Source organism: Brassica rapa, chromosome A02 (genome assembly GCF_000309985.2).
Source record: "Brassica rapa cultivar Chiifu-401-42 chromosome A02, CAAS_Brap_v3.01, whole genome shotgun sequence".
In the NCBI taxonomy this organism is placed as follows: domain Eukaryota; kingdom Viridiplantae; phylum Streptophyta; class Magnoliopsida; order Brassicales; family Brassicaceae; genus Brassica; species Brassica rapa.
The window spans coordinates 10818520-10837456 of NC_024796.2; the positions used below are offsets into that span (position 1 = coordinate 10818520).

An 18937-nucleotide genomic window follows, 5' to 3' on the forward strand; every position below is an offset into this window, starting at 1 on the left:
TTTTGATGAAGATTTCACTATGACACTTGAAGAAAATAAAGTCAATGATGGTAGAGAGAACCATTAGTTGATGTGATTTGGTGTTAGTTTATTTCCGATATTGACAATTTATTACAATGATCTTTTACTTTTAGTTTATTTTGAATTTGAAGTTTACTTTATTATTCACATTAGACATTTAAATATTTATGAATTTTATATCTTGATTTTTTTAGATGTCATAACTCTTACATTGTTATAGAAAAATTTAAATAATCTAAACTATTTTTGATATTTTCTATGTCAAATGAAAATAAAAATATAAAAATTAAAGTTAAGTATTTTCTAAATATTTTTTAAACATAAAATATATACATATTCAAACTATTATTTTATGTTTTAAAAAATATTTAAAAAATATTAAACTTTAGTTTTTATATATTTATTTTCATAGCTAATATATTATTATATAATAAGATTAATTAATTTATTAACCTGCGGTTCACCCGCGGTCGACCCAGTGACCCATCGATCCGGTAAGTCGTCCGGTTCAGTGTCTGGGTCGGGTTTAAAAACATTGCCTAAAACCATAAATGGTGTTATTTAAATGTTAACTTGGTTTATAGCATGTTGATAACCGGTTTAATTTGGGTTGATAAAAAGATACTATGTCGTTTTATTCTTTTTTTTTTGTCAACTGCTCTTTTTCTTCATAATTTTTTTACTCTTTATCATCAGTTTGAGATATTACGCCGATTTTATAATTTCTTGTGGCAATACATGGAGATTGGTAAGCTAGTAGTTGCTGTTTTTTTTATGCATCATGTAAAACGTTTTATTCTTCTGCAAACTAATAAATTTTATTTCCAATTGATGATGAAGAGTAAAACTATTTATGAAAAGTAAGAACAATTGACAAAAAAAAAAGAGAAGAAGAATGAAACGACGTAGTATTTTTTTTTATCAATCCAAATTAAACCAGCTCTGCACCTGTCATAAAGCTAGTTAACATTTAAATAACGCCATTTATAATTTTAAGAGAATTAGTTTAAAATTGATAGTTTGTGTATGTAATTCAAAAAACAGAATTGTTCATGTGTTTTTTAGTATGATTTAAAAGTTTGTGTAAAAAAGCTAAGAAAAACTAGTTCATAGGAGAATAATTCACTCTTTTTTTTTTGTTCAAGAGATTTTTTTATTATGGATTAAAAGTTTGTATGTGAAAAAACTAGAAACAATTAGTTCATAGGGAAATAGGCAATTTTCCCCGCAAAAGGTAGGGATCAAAGTATCAAACCTCTGCATCAATATTTCAACTCTCTCTCAAATGGCGATTATGGGCCGGGCCTAAAGTAATCAAACCTCTGCATCAATATTTCAACTCTCTCAAAAATGGTGTTTATGGGCTGGGCCTCGTTAATAATAAGAGGGCTCGGAAAATAAAGGTGCTTCTACTTCTTCTTCTTCTTCTTCGCCAGTAGAAGTGGGGGAGATTCAGTAGAACGTAACTGGTAATCATCTCGCATATTATTTGATTCCGCACCACTCTAAACCCTAGATTCCGATCTCTCTCTCTGTTTTCTTAACAACCTCTTCGTTTCTTTGGCAGATCGAGAGAAAGAGATTCGTCGATTTGTGAAAACCCAAACGCAACACCAATCGTATCAATTGAAGAGTTGGTTCGTCTCGAAATCAGGAGTATGTCGGACTGGCAAGTGAAATACAAGAGCTCTCTGAAGGATCGAGGAACTGAGGGAATCCTCAAATTAGTATGAACCTCTCTCTCTCTCTCTCTTTTGAGCAATTGGTTTGGTGAATGCTTTGCTTACTTTTCGGCAGAGGGAAGGGATGCTGCTCTTCGTTCCAAATGATCCCACCTCTGATTCAAAGCTTAAAGTCCTCACTCCCAACATCAAAAGTATCTCTCTTCCTCCTCATTTGATGATCCTTCCTTCCTTACTGCTCACTCTTTATCAATTCCTCATTGGTTAATTTTTTCAGGTCAAAAATATACTAAAGAAGGATCAAAAAAACCTGCTTGGCTCAATCTCTCCAACAAGCAGGTTTTGTTTTTCTCTTGTTGCCCTTTGTGTTGAAAGCCAAGATTTGTGCAAGTTCCCATGTGTCATTGAAGTTTCCTCAATTTTTCTGAATATAGGGAGACAGTCATATCTTTGAGTTTCAAAATTATCAGGACATGCATGCTTGCCGTGCTCTCATCAGTAAAGCTTCATCTTCCATTCTCTTTTCTTTTTAACTTTGATTGAAATCTACTTTATCTTGTTGTATTTTGCAATCCATTTTGTTTTTTACTGTGAGCAGCTAAGGCCCTAGCCAAATGTGAAGAGGAGCAGCCTAAGAAACCAGCTGCTGTCTTGACCTCTGCTGAGCAACTCAGTATTGCTGACTTGGAGCTACGCTTCAAGGTTCTTCGAGAAAATATGTGTGTAATGATTCATAACCATTAGGTTGATTTTTTTCTGTTAGAAGTTTAATCAGGACTTGAGTAACGTACATATGATGTGAAGTGAGTTGCAGAGATTGCATAAGGAATTTGTTGAAACTAAAGTCCTGACTGAAGATGAATTCTGGGCTACTAGGAAGGTTTGCTTCTTTCTTGGTTTCCTTTAGTTTTTCAATCTTCTTGTGAGTGTGTGTCCTTGTAGTTACCGACTTTATTCATTGTAGAAACTACTGGGTAAAGATTCCATCAGAAAGTCGAAGCAACAGGTCGGACTGAAGAGCATGATGGTTTCCGGCATCAAACCTTCTACTGATGGGCGGGTATAGCATACTTCTCTTTACCCCTTCTTGGAAGTTTATCTTCTCCAGTTAAATTCTCATGTGTATGCCTCTGTAGGAAAGAAATAATCCATACTATGTCGTCTTTCGCTGAAGTAGTTCCATTTGTTCTTGTATATCATGTAACATTTCATCTGGCTTATTAACCACTTTCTTTACCTTTTTTTTTTCTTTCAGACTAATAGGGTGACGTTCAACTTAACCTCTGAGATAATTTTTCAGGTAACCTCTTTGGTTCACTACATTTGTCATTGATGTAAGTCCTATAAGTTTCTGAATCCTAATCCAAGCTGGGTTGGGATCAGTTTGTATGGTGAATGGGGTTAAAGTTGGAATTGGTAATACACTGGGACTAAAATTCATAAATAGGTGTTCAGGTTGCAACATGTGTTTCCAATTGAAAGCTAAACGCGAGATATGGAATAGCATTTCACTTTACCTTCTATTTTGAGTTCGTTTGATCTATAAACATTTAGAAAGAATCTTCAGTGCTGTTTTATACATGCGACTGTCCTTTCCTCATATACTATCTTCGTTACGCTTTCAGATTTTTGCTGAGAAGCCAGCTGTTCGGCAGGCATTCATTAATTATGTTCCGAGTAAGGTAGCAAAGACTTCAACACTATCCCAATCTTTGTTTATAGGTTTAATCATCAGATAGGACGAGTCTTGACTGGCTTTGGTAGCTATTTTCCTACGCCAGATGACAGAAAAAGACTTCTGGACAAAATATTTTAGAGCAGAATATCTTTACAGCACCAAAAATACAGCGGTAGCTGCAGCAGAAGCTGCTGAGGACGAGGAACTCGCTGTCTTTCTAAAGCCTGATGAGATATTGGCTCAGGAAGCTCGTCAAAAGGTTATCTCGTTTCTACAGTTAAAATCATTTCCATGTATTTTAATTGAGATGAAAACACTTGTGGCACATCCTTTTGATTTGAATGTCGTGTCTTGTAGATCAGACGGGTTGATCCAACTCTTGACATGGAAGCTGACCAGGGAGATGACTACACTCATCTTATGGTAAGCCAACTACCACTACATGAGATGGGAGGTTTGGATAACTTCCACCTCAGTGCGGATCAAGGGTTGTTGAAACAAAAAAAATTAAAATGACTGGCACAGCTATATATACGTCGATATATTGTCTCACCCTATTAGATGGGAAGAACTGGGCTCTAGTGATCTATAATATTTACTGTGGAAATTTTGATATTTACAATTGTACTGTATCATATTACCCTATGTTGTACTTATTGTTAATTACCCGTAACACAGGACCACGGGATCCAGCGAGATGGCACCATGGATGTTGTTGAACCTCAGAATGGTCAGTTTAGAAGATCACTTTTGCAAGATCTTAATCGTCATGCTGCTGTTGTATTGGAAGGCAGGAACATTGGTAAACACCTCTTTGCACCTCCTTCGATACTTTCTTCTTACGTTTTTCACGGTAGCTAGTTTACTAAGTGTAAGCATGTGTATTGGCCTTTTGACTTTAGTTACTGGTGGTCAGTATACAATGATGCTCACTTATTCTCTTAAATTGGAAATCAGATGTTGATTCAGAAAACACAAGGAGTGTTGCAGAGGCGCTCGCACGGGTTAAACAAGGTTTGCTGTTACATTCTGCTATATTCTGCTTTTGCTTTCTTCTGTGCTGATCCATGACCAATGCCTTACTTAATATTCCTCTGACCTCACTATCTATATCTGTTACCCCTGGTAGTAAGCAAAGCTGATGGTGAAACCACTAAAGACGCTAATCAGGAGAGATTGGCGAGAATGTCCCGTTTGGCTGAAATGGAGGATCTTCAAGCACCGCAGAATTTCCCGTTAGCACCGCTCTCTATCAAGGTTCGTCTCTTTCAATAAAAGATTTTCACTGTTGATCATAGATTCTGATTTACCCTTTCTTCTTTGGAATCAGGACCCTCGTGATTACTTTGAATCTCAACAAGGAAACGTCGTCAATGAACCTAGAGGAGCAGGGACATTAAAGAGAAATGTTCATGAAGCTTACGGATCGTTAAAAGAATCCATTTTGGAGATTAGAACGAAAGGGTTAAGGGATCCGTTGATTAAACCTGAAGTTGCCTTCGAGGTGCTCTTCTATCCCGTCGTAAAATGTGTGCTGACTTAAAGAAACCATGGCTTATTCACATATTCCTTCGTTTCCTAGACTAAAAATGTCTATCCCCATTCAGGTTTTCAGGTCATTAACCCAAACTATCTCCACCGCCAAAAATATTATCGGGAAGAACCCGCGAGAGAGCTTTCTGGACAGATTGCCGAAGTCCACTAGAGACGAGGTTTTACATGTAAGTTTCTAATCTATTCCAATGTCCAAATCAACAATAAGCTTTGTGGGTTTTTATCATTATGCGTGTGGATTCTGTTGTCCAATCAAATGCATCGGAAGTCTTACCTTTTTCTTTTCATCTGCAGCATTGGACATCAATACAAGAATTACTTAAACATTTTTGGTCATCTTACCCGATAACAACCACATATCTTCATACCAAAGTAATGTTCTTTCTATCTCACAATCTCTATATACGTATATTCCTGAGCTTTCTCAGGAAAGATTCAAACTTACCTTACAGATGTTATATTGTATTTATGCAGGTAGGGAAGCTGAAGGATGCAATGTCCAATAGTTATTCACAACTCGAGGTAAGCTATGAAATAAGAACCTTGGAGTAATCCGTTAGAACAGTAGTTTACTAATATCTCAATACCAATGCAACACAAACATGAAATTGAATCGGTAGTTTAAGCGTATTGCATGTAGTCTAGTGTGTACTGTTTCCTTGATATTAAACCGTGCAATTGGACTCAGGCAATGAAAGAGTCGGTGCAATCGGAACTCCGCCATCAGCTTTCTCTACTAGTTCGTCCAATGCAACAGGTTAGCTTCTTCCAGTGCCTACTTAGATCAGCTTACATCATATATCTAAACTTGCATTGTAATCCAGTTTATGAATTTGTATAAACCTATTTTTCTCTGCCAGGCTCTTGATGCTGCGTTCCAACACTACGATGCTGACTTGCAGAGAAGAACCGCTAAGAGCGCCAGAGGTAGCGCCGGCGAAGCAAACGGGTCTGTTTAGAAGATGAACAAAACGTCTGCAAGATTTTTGTTTTGTTTCATCAGCCTTTGTTGCTGCTTTCGAGATTTTTCATTTGTTGTGATTTTGTCCAGCCACTGGAACTACAACAAAGGCGTTATTATTGTATAATGAAGACTTTATTGTACTTGGCAAGAACAAAGAGAGTTTCTTTGGCGTACAGATTCTCAAAGGACTTTGATTGTTTCAAGAGAAGATATTGCAAATCCAATTTGAGATTATTTTTCTACTTTCTTTTGTTTTTCTCTATTTTATTCGGAAATTCACCCCTCTTTCTTATTATAGCCATCGAGTTCAATCAAGTTTCCACTTGTGAATGCGTGAAGGTATATCCTATGATTTTGTTCCTTTGCGAATCAATCACCTTTAAGAAAATAAATAAACTATAAGATGGGCTTCTGGTCTAATGTTGCGTTAATCAAATATTACGTAAACAAAGAATGATATGCATTTGTAATAACATAAAAAGCAAGGTGATTAGCATCTTACTTCCAAAAAAGTAATCAGTGGTTATAAAGCAATTTAAATCAACAATTATGCGAATGTGACACCTCTATAATCTGCAGGGTTTGGATTGCAAAAGCTTTACACGTCAACGATTTTGCTTAGATCTGATTCCATTCCTTTCTCCATCTTATTATTACTTAACCTTTTTCTTATAAAATGGGTCAACGTTGCTTTATCTTTTATTCTTTTTTCAAATACAATTTTAGAACTAGTTTTCTAATTTCTTATAGCATTAGCGCGTAACTATATAGGAGATGCCTACAATAATTACAGTTTAAGAGGATAAAAAGGTAGTTTGACAACAAAAAAAAAAGGATAAAAAGGTAGAATATCATCTTAGAATGTTAAGAATTCTTTTCGACAACTGGTGATTGGTGAATGTATTCATAGTGTTACTTTCTAATGTCGTAGTCCTAATCTATTCTTTTTTTTATAGCAATCAAAATCTATCCAAGAAAATTATACTCACAAAATAATGTGGAACAGAAAATGGTAGAATCTAGCATCCTCGCATATTTTAAAACATTTAGAACCCGACCCATTAATGGCATAGAATCTGTTCAGTTTATGATTATTATGGCAAAACCCTTCATAATAATTTACTCTATAGAAGTTTTGGATGAAATGCTTTTAGTGGAGCTACATTTAAGTTTCGTATAAACTATATGGGATTCAACGATACTGATGATTTCGTATGCGTTTCAACCATGGATGCTACTATAGAATGTGAGATTACAAAAGATTATTCTACTTACTATGATGGTGTGATTATGATCAAGCTTCAGCTATTAATAATTTTGTACGTGTTCCACGGTGGTCAGCGACGGCTAACAAAGGTGGGCTTTTAAGACAACACCGACAGTGCTGGTCATTTGTTCACTACAAGGCTCCGTTGAGTCCCAAGGCGGCGGCGGAGGAAGTTGTACAAGTGTTTCCGAGATGGAAACCAAATCGCATTACACAAATGGATGCATCATTCTGAAATCATTACATAACACAAAAGTTAGTTTTCACCTTGTCGGAACCTGAAAGGCCCATTTGCTTGGTTATGAAGATTTAAACTTAACCAAATGTTACTTAGAAACAGTGTTGTTTTGATTCATTACAGGGTCTAGCAAGGAAGCAAAAAGCTTACAACAACAACATGAGGCAACAACATAGACCCCCTAATACTATCTCTTCATTTACTCCCTTTATGTCTAAGAATTTTAGATCAGACAACATATGTTTTGTCTGAATCTGAGTTAACATTTTGTAAGCAACACAAGCCTATCAGTTTTCAGTTTCAAGAGAATGACATTGATGATGCATATGATGAGTACTAAGTAGTAGAGTAGTACACAGATGAAAAACCTCCTACTCTGAAAATAAGCAAACAGACTTAAAAACAAAAACAAAAAAATACAAAAAGCTACAAAGCTTCTAATAGCTACTACACACTCGTGTTTTTGCTGCTGTATCACAATCTAGAAGGATGGATTCGTTTCAGTTGTTTTACAGCTTGTTTCATCGTCGGCCTTATCGAGAGGCTATCGACCGTGCACTTGAGTGCTAAATGCAGAACCTCGACCAGATCATCCTGAGGACCAGTCTCCCACAGCCCCTTAGTGAAAACCTCCTTAGCTTTACCCTGACTCAGCATCATATGCGCCCACGAGACAATGTTGAATCCATTCTCGTGAGACGAGAAAGAAGGATCCAAAGCTCGCTTATCCGATATCAGCTCCAAGATGACAATACCGTAGCTGTAAACATCTGCTTTCTCCGAGACACGGCACGTCATCGCGTATTCAGGAGCAACATACCCAAACGTTCCAGCCACTCCTGTTGTCACATGAGACTGCGACGCCCCCAAGAGTTTAGACAGCCCAAAATCAGACAGATAAGCGTTGTAGTTGTTGTCCAAGAGTATGTTACTCGGTTTGATGTCTCTATGCAGGACTTTAGGAGAACACTGTTCGTGTAGGTAGGCGAGAGCACGGGCCACATCGAGAGCAATCTTGTGAAGGATCTTCCAGTCGAGAGCAGGCTTGGATCTTTCTTTGATGAAGTCTTCAAGGTTCCCTCCGGACAAGTAGTTGTAGATAAGGAACATCTCTGTCTCGCTCGCGTGGTAACCTATTAGCATAACGAGATTCGGATGCCTAACCATTTCGAGAGCTGAGATCTCCGCGTGGAACTGTTGGTCCCCTTGGAACCTACCAATGGAGAGTCTTTTAACAGCGAAGACATTGTTTGGAGAGACTTCAGCTTTGTATGTGGAACCGAACCCACCGTGTCCTATACAGTTCGAGTTGCTGAAGTAGCCAGTGGCTCTAACGATGCTCTCGTAGGTCAGAGGGACACCATTGTCCACAAAGACTTTGATCTCCTTTGGTTCAACCACTTGAACTTGCGAGTTACGTTTGCCTTTTCTAGTGTAGATGAACAAGACAACGAGGACGAGAAGGACAAAGACAATAACTGAAGCCGACACGATGGAAGCTATCTCAATAGGGTACAAACCGGTTTTGTCTGAAGAATCTGAGGTTGAACTCGCTTCGTTCTCTTCTTCTTCTTCTTCACCGTTATGACTCATGAGTTTCCTGACAGCATTGCGTGAGAAACTCTGAACCCTAAAGTCGTTGCCTTGGAGGTCAAGGAACTCTAACCTCTTCAACCCCCAGATCTCCTTTGGAACTTGGCCTCCAAGGTTGTTGAAAGCAAGAGATAAAACCCTAATCTCGGAGAGGCTTCCGACCACCGGAGAGATCTCGCCGCCGAGTCTAGTCTCGTCGAGGGTTAGAGAGACGACTCTGAGATCGGAGTTGCAAGAGACACCGAACCAGGAACAGTGGTTGGAGATGTTCGGATCCCAGCTAGAGAGAACACCGTGTGGATCGGAGAAGCTAGTCTTCAACTCGAGAAGAACAGTTGCGTCGTGGAAAGGTTTGAGTTTCCGGGAAGATGAAAACGCAAACAGATTCAGAAGAAGCAGCAAGAACAAAGCAAGGAGCGTTTTCTTCATTTCTCCCACAAGAGATAGAGAGAGAGAGATGAACGCAGGAAGATAATCAAAGCCCTGATTTTTCGATTTACCCTTTTTTTTTGAGAAACATAAAATCAAATAAAAAGGTTTTAAGTCTTTTGTAGATTTTTGATCTCTCTCTCTCTCTCTGTCTCGAAATTCAAGTTGCAAAAGATGAAAGTTTCTTTACTCTAAAAGAAAACGACAATTTTAAAAGAAAACAAAAATATTTATTGGCTCAATAATCAATACAAAAGAAAAAAGTTAGTTGACGTATTGGAAACAGTCAAACGAGTATATGAACTTCGAGGAAAAGAAGAACAAAGAATGATAAAACAAAAGTCTAAAAAGCTTAGCTTTCAAAATATATATATTTTTAACTAGGAATTTTTTTCAAAACACACTACTTTACTAATTATCAGTGATGTTAAAAAAATATATTGTTAAAAAATGGTGATGTTAATAATGTATATATTTTAAATAAAATAATAAAAATGTGAAGTTTTGGGAGATAGATAGATAGATAGCGTTTCACTTTCAGGCGTGTCTCTCTCGGTTTAATTGTCGTTGTCATTACAGACTTTAGAGAGAGAGAGAGAGAGGGAGTAGGACCCAGGAGAAGTCAATTGTCTGTGATGTTATATTTAAGGAGGGTCTCCACATGGCTGCTTCTAGTTTGACCAGCCAGGCTAAGTGTGGGACCTACCCTTTTTAATTGATCCATGAATGATTAGATTCCGAAAATCGTTTTAACGATCGTCACGGGTTTTTTTTATGTAGACGTGTCTTCCTCTGTGTATCTACGTCATAACGACGTTTGTTTTACGTCAGAAACAAGGCCCCAGTTGTTTAGTGCTTTTTTTTGTCAAGTGTCTTTAGCTAAAAAAAAAAGAATAATCAAAACATAAGTTCCTGTTTCCCGGAATCAAAGACTAGTACGGTGAGTAAGAAAAGAAACAAACACACATTGGATGTGAAACTGCTGACTGTGTGCTGCTTGGTGCTTCGTCTGAGTAACTGCTGTCTCCAATGTTCATCCTCTCAGTTTGACCCCTCACTGTCAGTTCCCAAAACCGGCTTCTCATCACTCCCTTCTCTGTTCGTTCGTCTTGGATCAAAACTCCTACTATATCATAAGCTTTTCTATGCTTCTTTAGATTGAAAAGCCTTTTCTACTGTGTCCCCTCTTCTGCTTCGTTTCCAATGGCTGAACAAAAAAAAAAGAAGCAAAAACGAAGACTTTCTCATTTCTTTTAACTTGCTTCACAATATGCATGAAAAAAAGAGAAATGGTTTGAAAAAATTCGAAAGGACTCAATGAATGCATCAGAATCCTTGTAAAAATCCTTATTCAGCAACATGTCTAAGAAAATCAAAATCATTTCTAGTACACATGTTCTAATGCACAACAAAGACCTATCATCAAGTCATTGTAATTCAGAATTTCTTTGATGTGAAGCAGCATAGAGAAGAACTATATCACAGTAAAAAAGAAAAAAAAAAGAGGACTTACTATACATACGAATATCCATGTAAAAGTTCCAATGAACCTTCTACTTTACCCGCAATGGCTACCTCTGTTAGTAATATTCTCCTCGTCATTCTTCTCTCTCTCTATAGATCAGATGAAAAATGGGCAAAAGATTCGAAGAACAAACAACAGAAACATGATGATACATATTGACAAGGGACGACCCTCTATATACACAAAACAGTAAAAAAAAAAAACTTATTCTTGAGGCTTGGAACAATGACAGTAACCATCTAATAATCTTTATAAAAAAAATAACAAACACACAAAAATGGATAATCCTTTGAAAATTTTGAGACTAAAAAGGAAAAAGGTTGAACAAAATCAAAAGAACTAATCCATTTCTTTCTGCAGATTTCTTTTTAAACCAAAAGGTATTCCTACAATACAGGGATTAGCTCGCCTTAACCAAACCTTGGCTGCTTCTCCTAGTCTCCTGCTCCCCCCAAATTAGCAACTCCACGTGTCAGAACACCATAAACAGACAACACCTCTGGCTTTTCTCATGTGCTGAGACCAGCCCAGTTCTTGAAGGCAACAAGAGATTCCATCTTCTTGTAGTTCCTCTTCCTCAACTTCGGCAACCTAAGCTTCTTATGAGTCTCCATAAACGCCTGCTTATACCTCCACTTATCCACAAATATCTTCATCTCCTGAGACTTCTCCACCACCTGCATCGCCGCATCGAAGAACCCTCCTTTCACCAACGCATACAAGAACGCATCCACCAAACCATGGTCCAGCTTCGACCTCTTCTCCGCATCTACACACGACACCTTCCCTTTGACCTCGTTCCACAGGAGCAAGACATTGAAGTACTTCTCACCACTCACGTATCCATTGATCAACGACAAGTAGGTCTGGTTATTAGGCTCGTAACGCAAGAAAACCATCCTCCTGAACGTCCTCCTCGCGTCCTCCAACCGTCCCGACTTACAAAAGGCGTGAATGATCGAGTTCCAGTCATGAGAGTTCACTTCCACGCGAGGATCCTCCACTACTTCGTCTAGAAACGCTGCCATCAACTCTGGTCTCTGATTCTCGAGGAGTCCCGTCATGATTGTTAAGTAGCTCCCTTTCAAATCCACCGCTCTTGCCTCTCTCATGTCCCTAAACAACGTGAACGCAGACACGAAGTCCTGGTTGGTCATTGACGCTTCTATCAGAGCGTTGTAGATCTCAACCTCTAGCTGTAGACCGGAGCTGCTGATCTCTGTAACCAGCTGAGTAGCTTCAGCTGTTTTGTACTCTTTGCTGTAGGCTTTCAAGATTGGTAAGTAGACCCCAAGCCCCACGGTTCCTTCTTCTCCCTGAGCTATCATCTCCTCGAGTACACTATGTGCTTTATCAGAGAATCCGAGTTTAACACAAGCGTTTATGACTCCAAAACCAACTGATACGTCAATGTCAATGGACTCAGACTCCAACCTCTGAGCTTCGGTTATTAGTCTAGCTAAACTCTTGACGCTTTTACTCTCTATAAACCCTTTCACTATTTCACAATACGTCTCCTCACAGAAGCTACAATCTCCTTGAAGACTATGGAGTATAACATCAGAAACACTATCTAAATCACCAACCTTAACATAACCGCTAATCATATTCGAATAAAGGATTCTCTTATTAGCAAAACCAAAACCATCCATCAAACTCTCAACCTCCTTTATCTTCTCCTTAAGCCCTTTTCTTGCATACAAGTAAGCAAGAAACCCAAAGGTGGACTCGTCAGGCTTCACACCAATCACAGCCATCAACTCAATCACACTCTCAGCATCGGTTAGAGACTCCATCTGCCTACAACACGCTTCAAGAGCCGCGTTACACGCTTCCAAACCAGGTTTCATGTAATCAAGCTTCTCATCGATTGCAACTCTACAGCTCTCCTTAAACACTTTAAGAAACGAAGACAAGGTTCCACTTTCTCGGCAGATGTCGATAACCAAACCTCCCCAGAGATCAAAGGGGACAAAGAACCTGTTTTTGAACATACACTTGACCAAAGCCAACGCAGGGGAAGCAGCTTTGGCTATCTTCATGGACTGGAGAAGGGTGAGGAGAGTGTCGAAGTCGAGCAAGATTGGATCTTTCTCGATGACGTAAGCGGCGGAGGCGAAGGCGCGTTTGAGTCTGTGCGGGGAGGTGGTTGATTCGGAGAGATGGGTGATGAGGGAGTTGAGGAGAGGCTTCTGGGGGAGGGAAGAAGCGGAGACGAGGGATCTGAAGGACTTCCATGCTTCGTCGGTGTTGTGGGTGGATAAGGAGAGGTGGAGGGTGGATTCGAGGGAGGCTTTTTGGTCGTGGGTTAGGGCTTTGGAGGGTTGAGGAGGCGGAGAGAGGGAGGGAGTGAGGGTGATTGGTTTGTGGGAGAAGAGAGATGGTTTCAGGAATGAGTAAAGGGATTCACTTTCTTGAGAAGAAGAAGAAGACGATGAGAAGTGTTGTCTTCTTCGTTGGATTGATGTTAGAGTTTTTCTCAACATTGGAGCAGTGATCGATCAGAGTCTGGTTTCAGACCACATTCCGACATATTCAGTTTGCTTCCGAGTTTTGTAATAATGAGTATATATTGGGGAATGTACTGTAAGAATCAAGCAAGCTGGAATAGCTCAGTTGGTTAGAGCGTGTGGCTGTTAACCACAAGGTCGGAGGTTCGACCCCTCCTTCTAGCGATTTTTTGTTTTTTTTCTTGGGAGATTTCTCTTCAAAGCCCCAAAAAAGATGAGAACATCCAGAAGGCCATATATTAATATGATTATCAAAAGCCCAAAGATAGCCAGAAGACAGCATCCTCTGCCCTTTTTACCTCAAGTAAATGGGAGACAATTTCTTGCAATCTATTTATCATAAATTTTCTTGTAGTTTTTTGTATTAAGGAGTAGATTTTAGAAAGAGGGTAGAGAGAGATAGGAAAAAAATAAGAGAGAAAGTGATTTTGGTTAGTTTGTGTATTTGAGTTTTTTTTTTTTTTGCAAGTGCAATTTCTGTTGTACATCATACTTGTTTTAGTTGGCATGATTATTTCATTTAGTTGAACTAGATCCTATTTTTGGATTTGATACCAACTTGGATACCATGTCAAATCAGTAATTTTCTATTGATACAAATTTATATGCAAATAAGTTGTTAGAATCACATAAATACTGAACCAGACTAGATGATGATCTTGAACCCAAATTAGAGAAGCTTGTGTTTTGAGGAGCCACTTAAATTAGATGAAGCTTCTATAAGATACGATATTCATTTTGAGAAACCAACTAGTTACTTAAAGAAATCATTATTGTAGTAGCCTAGTAGGTTAGGTAAAGCTTTGTCTTATATATGAGTTGAGCCCGAGGAAGGTGTTTAAGTAGACTAGAGATAGAAAAAAGGAGATGATGGCTAATAATCAAAAGGAACTTTAAGAATCAGCTTGAATGGATGGATGAGAGAAAGCAGCTTGGGAAAGAGATTGGTATCAGATTCTTGGCCACCACAAGCGGCACCCGATTCCCAAACTCGTCCCCCATAAAACCTAACTTGAATCCAAAAGATATTCTTGAGCATTCAACTACCAACGTCTTCCCATTTTTCTATATAGGATTAGGAGGAGCAATCTTTTGGAGACCAAAAGTTTATTGACTCGCTGACATTTTCTGTATGAATACCTAATAGCCTCTAAACTTTAAGATCATATACATCTCTACGTTCCACGTTAACTAGCATAGTGGAGAGAACACAACCCACAATGAAAGAAGTCAGTCCTTACTCCTTAACTTGATCGTGAGCTAATAATTCTTTTTTTCTTTCCGAACGATAACAACAATATCACCAAATTACTAAACCCATGTCTTTTGTTTAAGTACAAAGTGACAAAATACAAGATGTCACGTCTACTATTTCGCATTTTGTATGTTGGGTAATCTTGAGTTATATAAACACATGATAAAAACCACATTTTTAGTCATTGTTACGGCACTCTATATGCATTTTTCTTTTTGAAACACACGGCACTCTATATGCCACATTATAATTGGAGACGTAGTGATACGTTCTAAAAGATGAAAGGTTCAAAGAAACAAAAGGATATAAAAAGAATAGAAACAAAAGAGCATCTCGTCCTCCGGATTTTACAAAAAAAAAGAAAAAAGGTTTTGCTTTAGACTTGTACATCACAAGTTACTAGCTGCTAACCCCGCATAATGATGTCTCTCGGCCAACCTAATAATAGGAACTCCACAAGAACCAGAAAAGATACAGCAGCACTAACTGATTTGCACAACCCATAAGCCGTTGGCAAAATCAAAGCTCATCTATTGCAACAACCAACCGTGTGTCTGAGATGCTGTCTCCCTAACCCATCATGACAAGCATAACTACACCGGCAAGTATGAAGAACACCGTGTTAGTTCGGTCTGACAACATCACTCCAGCGTTCGGATCACCTAGTCCGCCACTCCCGACCGGTCCAAGAGTAGTACCCGGGAACACTGAAGACGAGGAAGAAGTAGGCATCCCCGTGGAAGTGGAAGGAGTCACAGTGTTGGGCATTCCGGAAGTGGGGTTCCCTGTGGACGGAGTCCCGGTGGATGGGAAGCCACTGGTTGGAGTCCCGCTGGTTGGTGTCCCAGTGGACGGGGTCCCACTTTTTGGGGTTCCAGTGGACGGGGTCCCACTAGAGCTGCAAAAGTAGCCAAAAATATCAGTCATTAATTATTAAAAAGGATAAAAAAGGATACATTTGACCCCAAAAAAAAAAAGGATAAAAAAAGGATACATTGTTGATTTATTTAAGATCAGTCGATAATGCACATCTTGATCATTTGAATGATTAATTGTTTTTTGATATTCTTTGTAAAGGTGAACTGAACAGAAATGATACAATTGTTATCACGGATCCTTGTCAATTCAATCATTGTGTCTCAAAAAAAAAAAAAGATCAAATAATTAAAATCGCATTTTAAAAATAATAAAAATTAGTTTAGTCGGTGGTAAAGAAACATTACTAAACTCATCATCAGCTTCTTTTACTGATAAAAAACAACACTTAAACAACGAACAAGAATGGATAAAGACAAACTTAACATACCTGGAACCAGATAAACAGCTTGAAGCCGCTGCAAGATTCAGAAAGAGAAAGAAAAAAAAAAGGACAAGAGTAAATCAGTGCAAATAAAAATTATAGATTTGATTAATTCCAAAAACATAATGGGTCATAATAAAGTTGAATACTTGACGGAGGGGAGTTAGAGATGACGGCGGCGCCGTTAAAATCACATGTGGCACCGGAAGAAGCTTTCTTCTGGTAGTAACTGTTGACAGCGACGTCACAGTGGTTTTTGATGGTGTTAGGTTGGTAACAAGCTCCGTTCAGCTGGATCTGAGTACAGTCAGCTCCAGCTCCACAAGCATAGTCTATTGCCTTCTGAAGCACTTGCTCGTTACCGTCTTTGCACACACAATAAGCCGCATCTTTTTAAAGTTTCCCCCAAAAAGAAAAATCAAGATCGTTAGAACCAAACCAAGAAGCAAATATCAGATTTTGAAGTTTCACATCTCTTAGATTTATACAAGAGGTCTCATAACTAGCAAAAAGATAGATACATATAAACACTTTTCAGAACTGGCACAAGAAGAATGAAACAGAGGATATAAAAGGGCTTACTTGAATAGGTAATCATTGAGAGAACCAGACACAGAGGAAGTATAACAGACATGACTCTGCTGGGCAAGTGTAACGAACTTTCTTTTCTTGGGTTCAAAGACGGTGCGAGCGATAAAGAGAGTGAGTTCTAGACAATAGTGGCAAGTGTGTGTGATGGTGTTTAGACATACAATTATAGACGACCAACTTACTCTTTTTCTTCGGCTTTTTCGTAAAATGGGACCAGAAGTTTACTTTATTTACCAGTGGTGCCACCTCGATTTACGTAACTCAGATGTGTTCCTTTCCCTGTTCGAAAACGCGGCTGAGGCGGCCGGAAAGTCGCCGGAAAAACGTGGTGCGGCCTCCAACCGTGGCGATTTGACCATAGGCGCTTACTTAATCGGATAAGTTTTAAAACTCATCAAAACTGTCGATTTGGAATCCAAGATTGATTATTCTTTAGCAAATTAGTTATATATTAATTAAAACATATAAGATTAGTAAGAAAAACAATAGAAATCGCAAAAAAAAAAAGAGAGGCGGCTGTAACTTGTTCTGAAAATCGCAGATGTGAGGAAGAAGATAAGGTTATTTCTGTAATTTCAATTTCATTTAACCTAAAACTGATTAAATAGATCAAAAACGCACTAGGGGATTCGATCCTGCGATGGGTGACACTTATCAAAGGTTGCTGACCACTACACCATGCGTCAATATTGGCAATAATTCACATATTTAATATATAAACCGATAAAACCGCATATAAGTACATTAAATTACTCCCCGATTAATCCCCGTATAATATCCGATTAATTGATTCGGCGCTAGGCCCTGCTCGAGCGCACGCGTTACGCCTAGCGTATTTTCGAACAGGGGTTCCTTTACAACACCTGTCTTTTTGTAATTAAAACTCTAGCAACGGTCAAAAGTTAACCCCACCGCCCCCCCATTTGATAAATATAATATGAAGGGAATATTAAATTTTATATAAACTTGATTGTTAGTACAGTAGTTAAGCTTTTTTTTTTTTTTTTACTCGGGAAGATTTACTAAGAGTCAAAACCCAAAACATGGACTAAGCCCAACAAACATACACAGAAACCCAAATATCAGGCCAAACCCACACAAACTACAAGGACCAGCAGCCCAAAAAGAAAACCGTAGAGAAAGGTTATCGTCTCAAGCCACCACGTATCCGATCGACACACGATTCGAAAACACACGTCAAACCGAAACTACCACCTCCTCCGGAAGGGTCACGACGGAGCTCCGCCACCAGAACAAACGGTGAAAGATTATCTGAACGAAGTAATCTTCACCAAGAGCACAGCGCAACCGGATCGTCTCTTTGGAAAATTAAACCACCTTCTTCAATCGATTCAAAGAATTCCGATCTTCTTCAGAGGATGAAATCGAGAGTCGATGTAGAAGTGAAGGATTTGAAACGACGATCAAACAGAGCCAGCGAAAACGACGCTAACTAAGCCGCCGAATCCCGGAGCCATAGCCGGCGAAGCAGGCGCTATGGAAGCCACCGCTTCCCGGAGTCAAAATCCGAACGATCATCTGGTGAGCAGATGCAACGCCGGGCGCAAGGGTCGGAAACAGGGAAGCACAAACAAAAAACCTCAGACTCTCTCTACCTCCAAACAAATTCCAAACCTTCTGAAAGATTTGTTTTTTTTTTGATAAGAAGGTCAGAGTTTACAGAGAGCAAAAACGCTCACTAAAGGAGGAGAGAGAGAGCCTCTCTCGAATTTAGTAGTTAAGCTTTTTTATATAAAACAAATAAATTTAAAACTGGAAAAATATAAAGCAAACTAATTAAATACTATTAATTTCTCCGATAACTATTTTTTATAAAATAAAATATCAGAAATAGACCATAAACCAAACTATATTTAAATGTAAATTAAATATCTCTAAATTAAACGTCCACTAGTTGCCGCTATAACCCGTATTTTTTTAGATAGTCTCTTAGTTGTTCCAGAACAACTAGAAAAAGAATTAAATAAAAAAAATTATGTTCAGATGTAAGATACCCATCCATAAATTTTTGCAATTCAATCATGTATGATGGAATCGTATCTCGCAACTTTAAGAAAATATGCTAGACGGACTCAATTGAAAATTAGATCGTGCTACTTTGAAATCCAATTGTGTTTTCGCAATAGTCCATAATGTGTAGTTCCGTCTAATTAAACATTGAACTTCCAAATGGAACATATTTATCAAAATGTAATTCAAAACTTGAAGCTTTTAAACCATCTGGACTGGCTTGTATTCCTGAGCCTATGGAAAACTTGCTGGTCCGTAACTTTTACAGCATATGCCGTTTTCGCTTATTATTGGTTTAC

The 18937-nt window shown here is 38.4% G+C and overlaps 5 protein-coding genes and 1 non-coding gene across 7 annotated transcripts in view; 2 read left to right on the forward strand and 4 right to left on the reverse strand.

The window, feature by feature from the left end:
- Window positions 1-18937, reverse strand: part of LOC103852615 (SNF1-related protein kinase regulatory subunit gamma-1-like) — a 423770-nt gene that overhangs the window by 110506 nt on the left and 294327 nt on the right. The gene's annotated exons all lie outside the window — the stretch shown is intronic.
- On the forward strand, window positions 1288-6145 carry LOC103852565 (general transcription and DNA repair factor IIH subunit TFB1-1). Of its 2 annotated transcripts, none has more exons than XM_009129467.3 (21): window positions 1288-1490; window positions 1589-1748; window positions 1819-1897; window positions 1981-2042; window positions 2138-2201; window positions 2302-2426; window positions 2518-2583; window positions 2668-2763; window positions 2959-3003; window positions 3329-3385; window positions 3485-3640; window positions 3739-3804; window positions 4060-4183; window positions 4339-4395; window positions 4511-4638; window positions 4712-4885; window positions 4989-5102; window positions 5230-5307; window positions 5410-5457; window positions 5624-5692; window positions 5796-6145. In XM_009129467.3, the coding sequence occupies exons 2-21, from the start codon at window positions 1680-1682 to the stop codon at window positions 5892-5894; spliced, it is 1776 nt and encodes a 591-aa protein (XP_009127715.1). In that variant the 5' UTR covers window positions 1288-1490; window positions 1589-1679; the 3' UTR covers window positions 5895-6145. The 2 variants fall into 2 exon arrangements, with proteins under 2 accessions (XP_009127715.1, XP_009127714.1); XM_009129466.3 differs by having other exon boundaries at window positions 2302-2422; window positions 2508-2583.
- On the reverse strand, window positions 7675-9737 carry LOC103852567 (probable LRR receptor-like serine/threonine-protein kinase RPK1). Its single transcript, XM_009129468.3, has one exon. It carries the CDS (start codon window positions 9424-9426, stop codon window positions 7879-7881), a length of 1548 nt encoding a protein of 515 aa, XP_009127716.2. The 5' UTR covers window positions 9427-9737; the 3' UTR covers window positions 7675-7878.
- On the reverse strand, window positions 11071-14691 carry LOC103852568 (pentatricopeptide repeat-containing protein At1g69290). The gene has a single exon (XM_009129469.3). It carries the CDS (start codon window positions 13435-13437, stop codon window positions 11461-11463), a length of 1977 nt encoding a protein of 658 aa, XP_009127717.1. The 5' UTR covers window positions 13438-14691; the 3' UTR covers window positions 11071-11460.
- Window positions 13553-13626, forward strand: TRNAN-GUU. Its single transcript has one exon. It is a non-coding gene; the product is annotated as a tRNA-Asn (tRNA).
- On the reverse strand, window positions 14979-16874 carry LOC103852569 (PLASMODESMATA CALLOSE-BINDING PROTEIN 4). The gene is made up of 4 exons (XM_009129471.2): window positions 16599-16874; window positions 16166-16405; window positions 16023-16050; window positions 14979-15614 (listed from the first exon to the last, which is right to left on the reverse strand). The coding sequence occupies exons 1-4, from the start codon at window positions 16648-16650 to the stop codon at window positions 15287-15289; spliced, it is 648 nt and encodes a 215-aa protein (XP_009127719.1). The 5' UTR covers window positions 16651-16874; the 3' UTR covers window positions 14979-15286.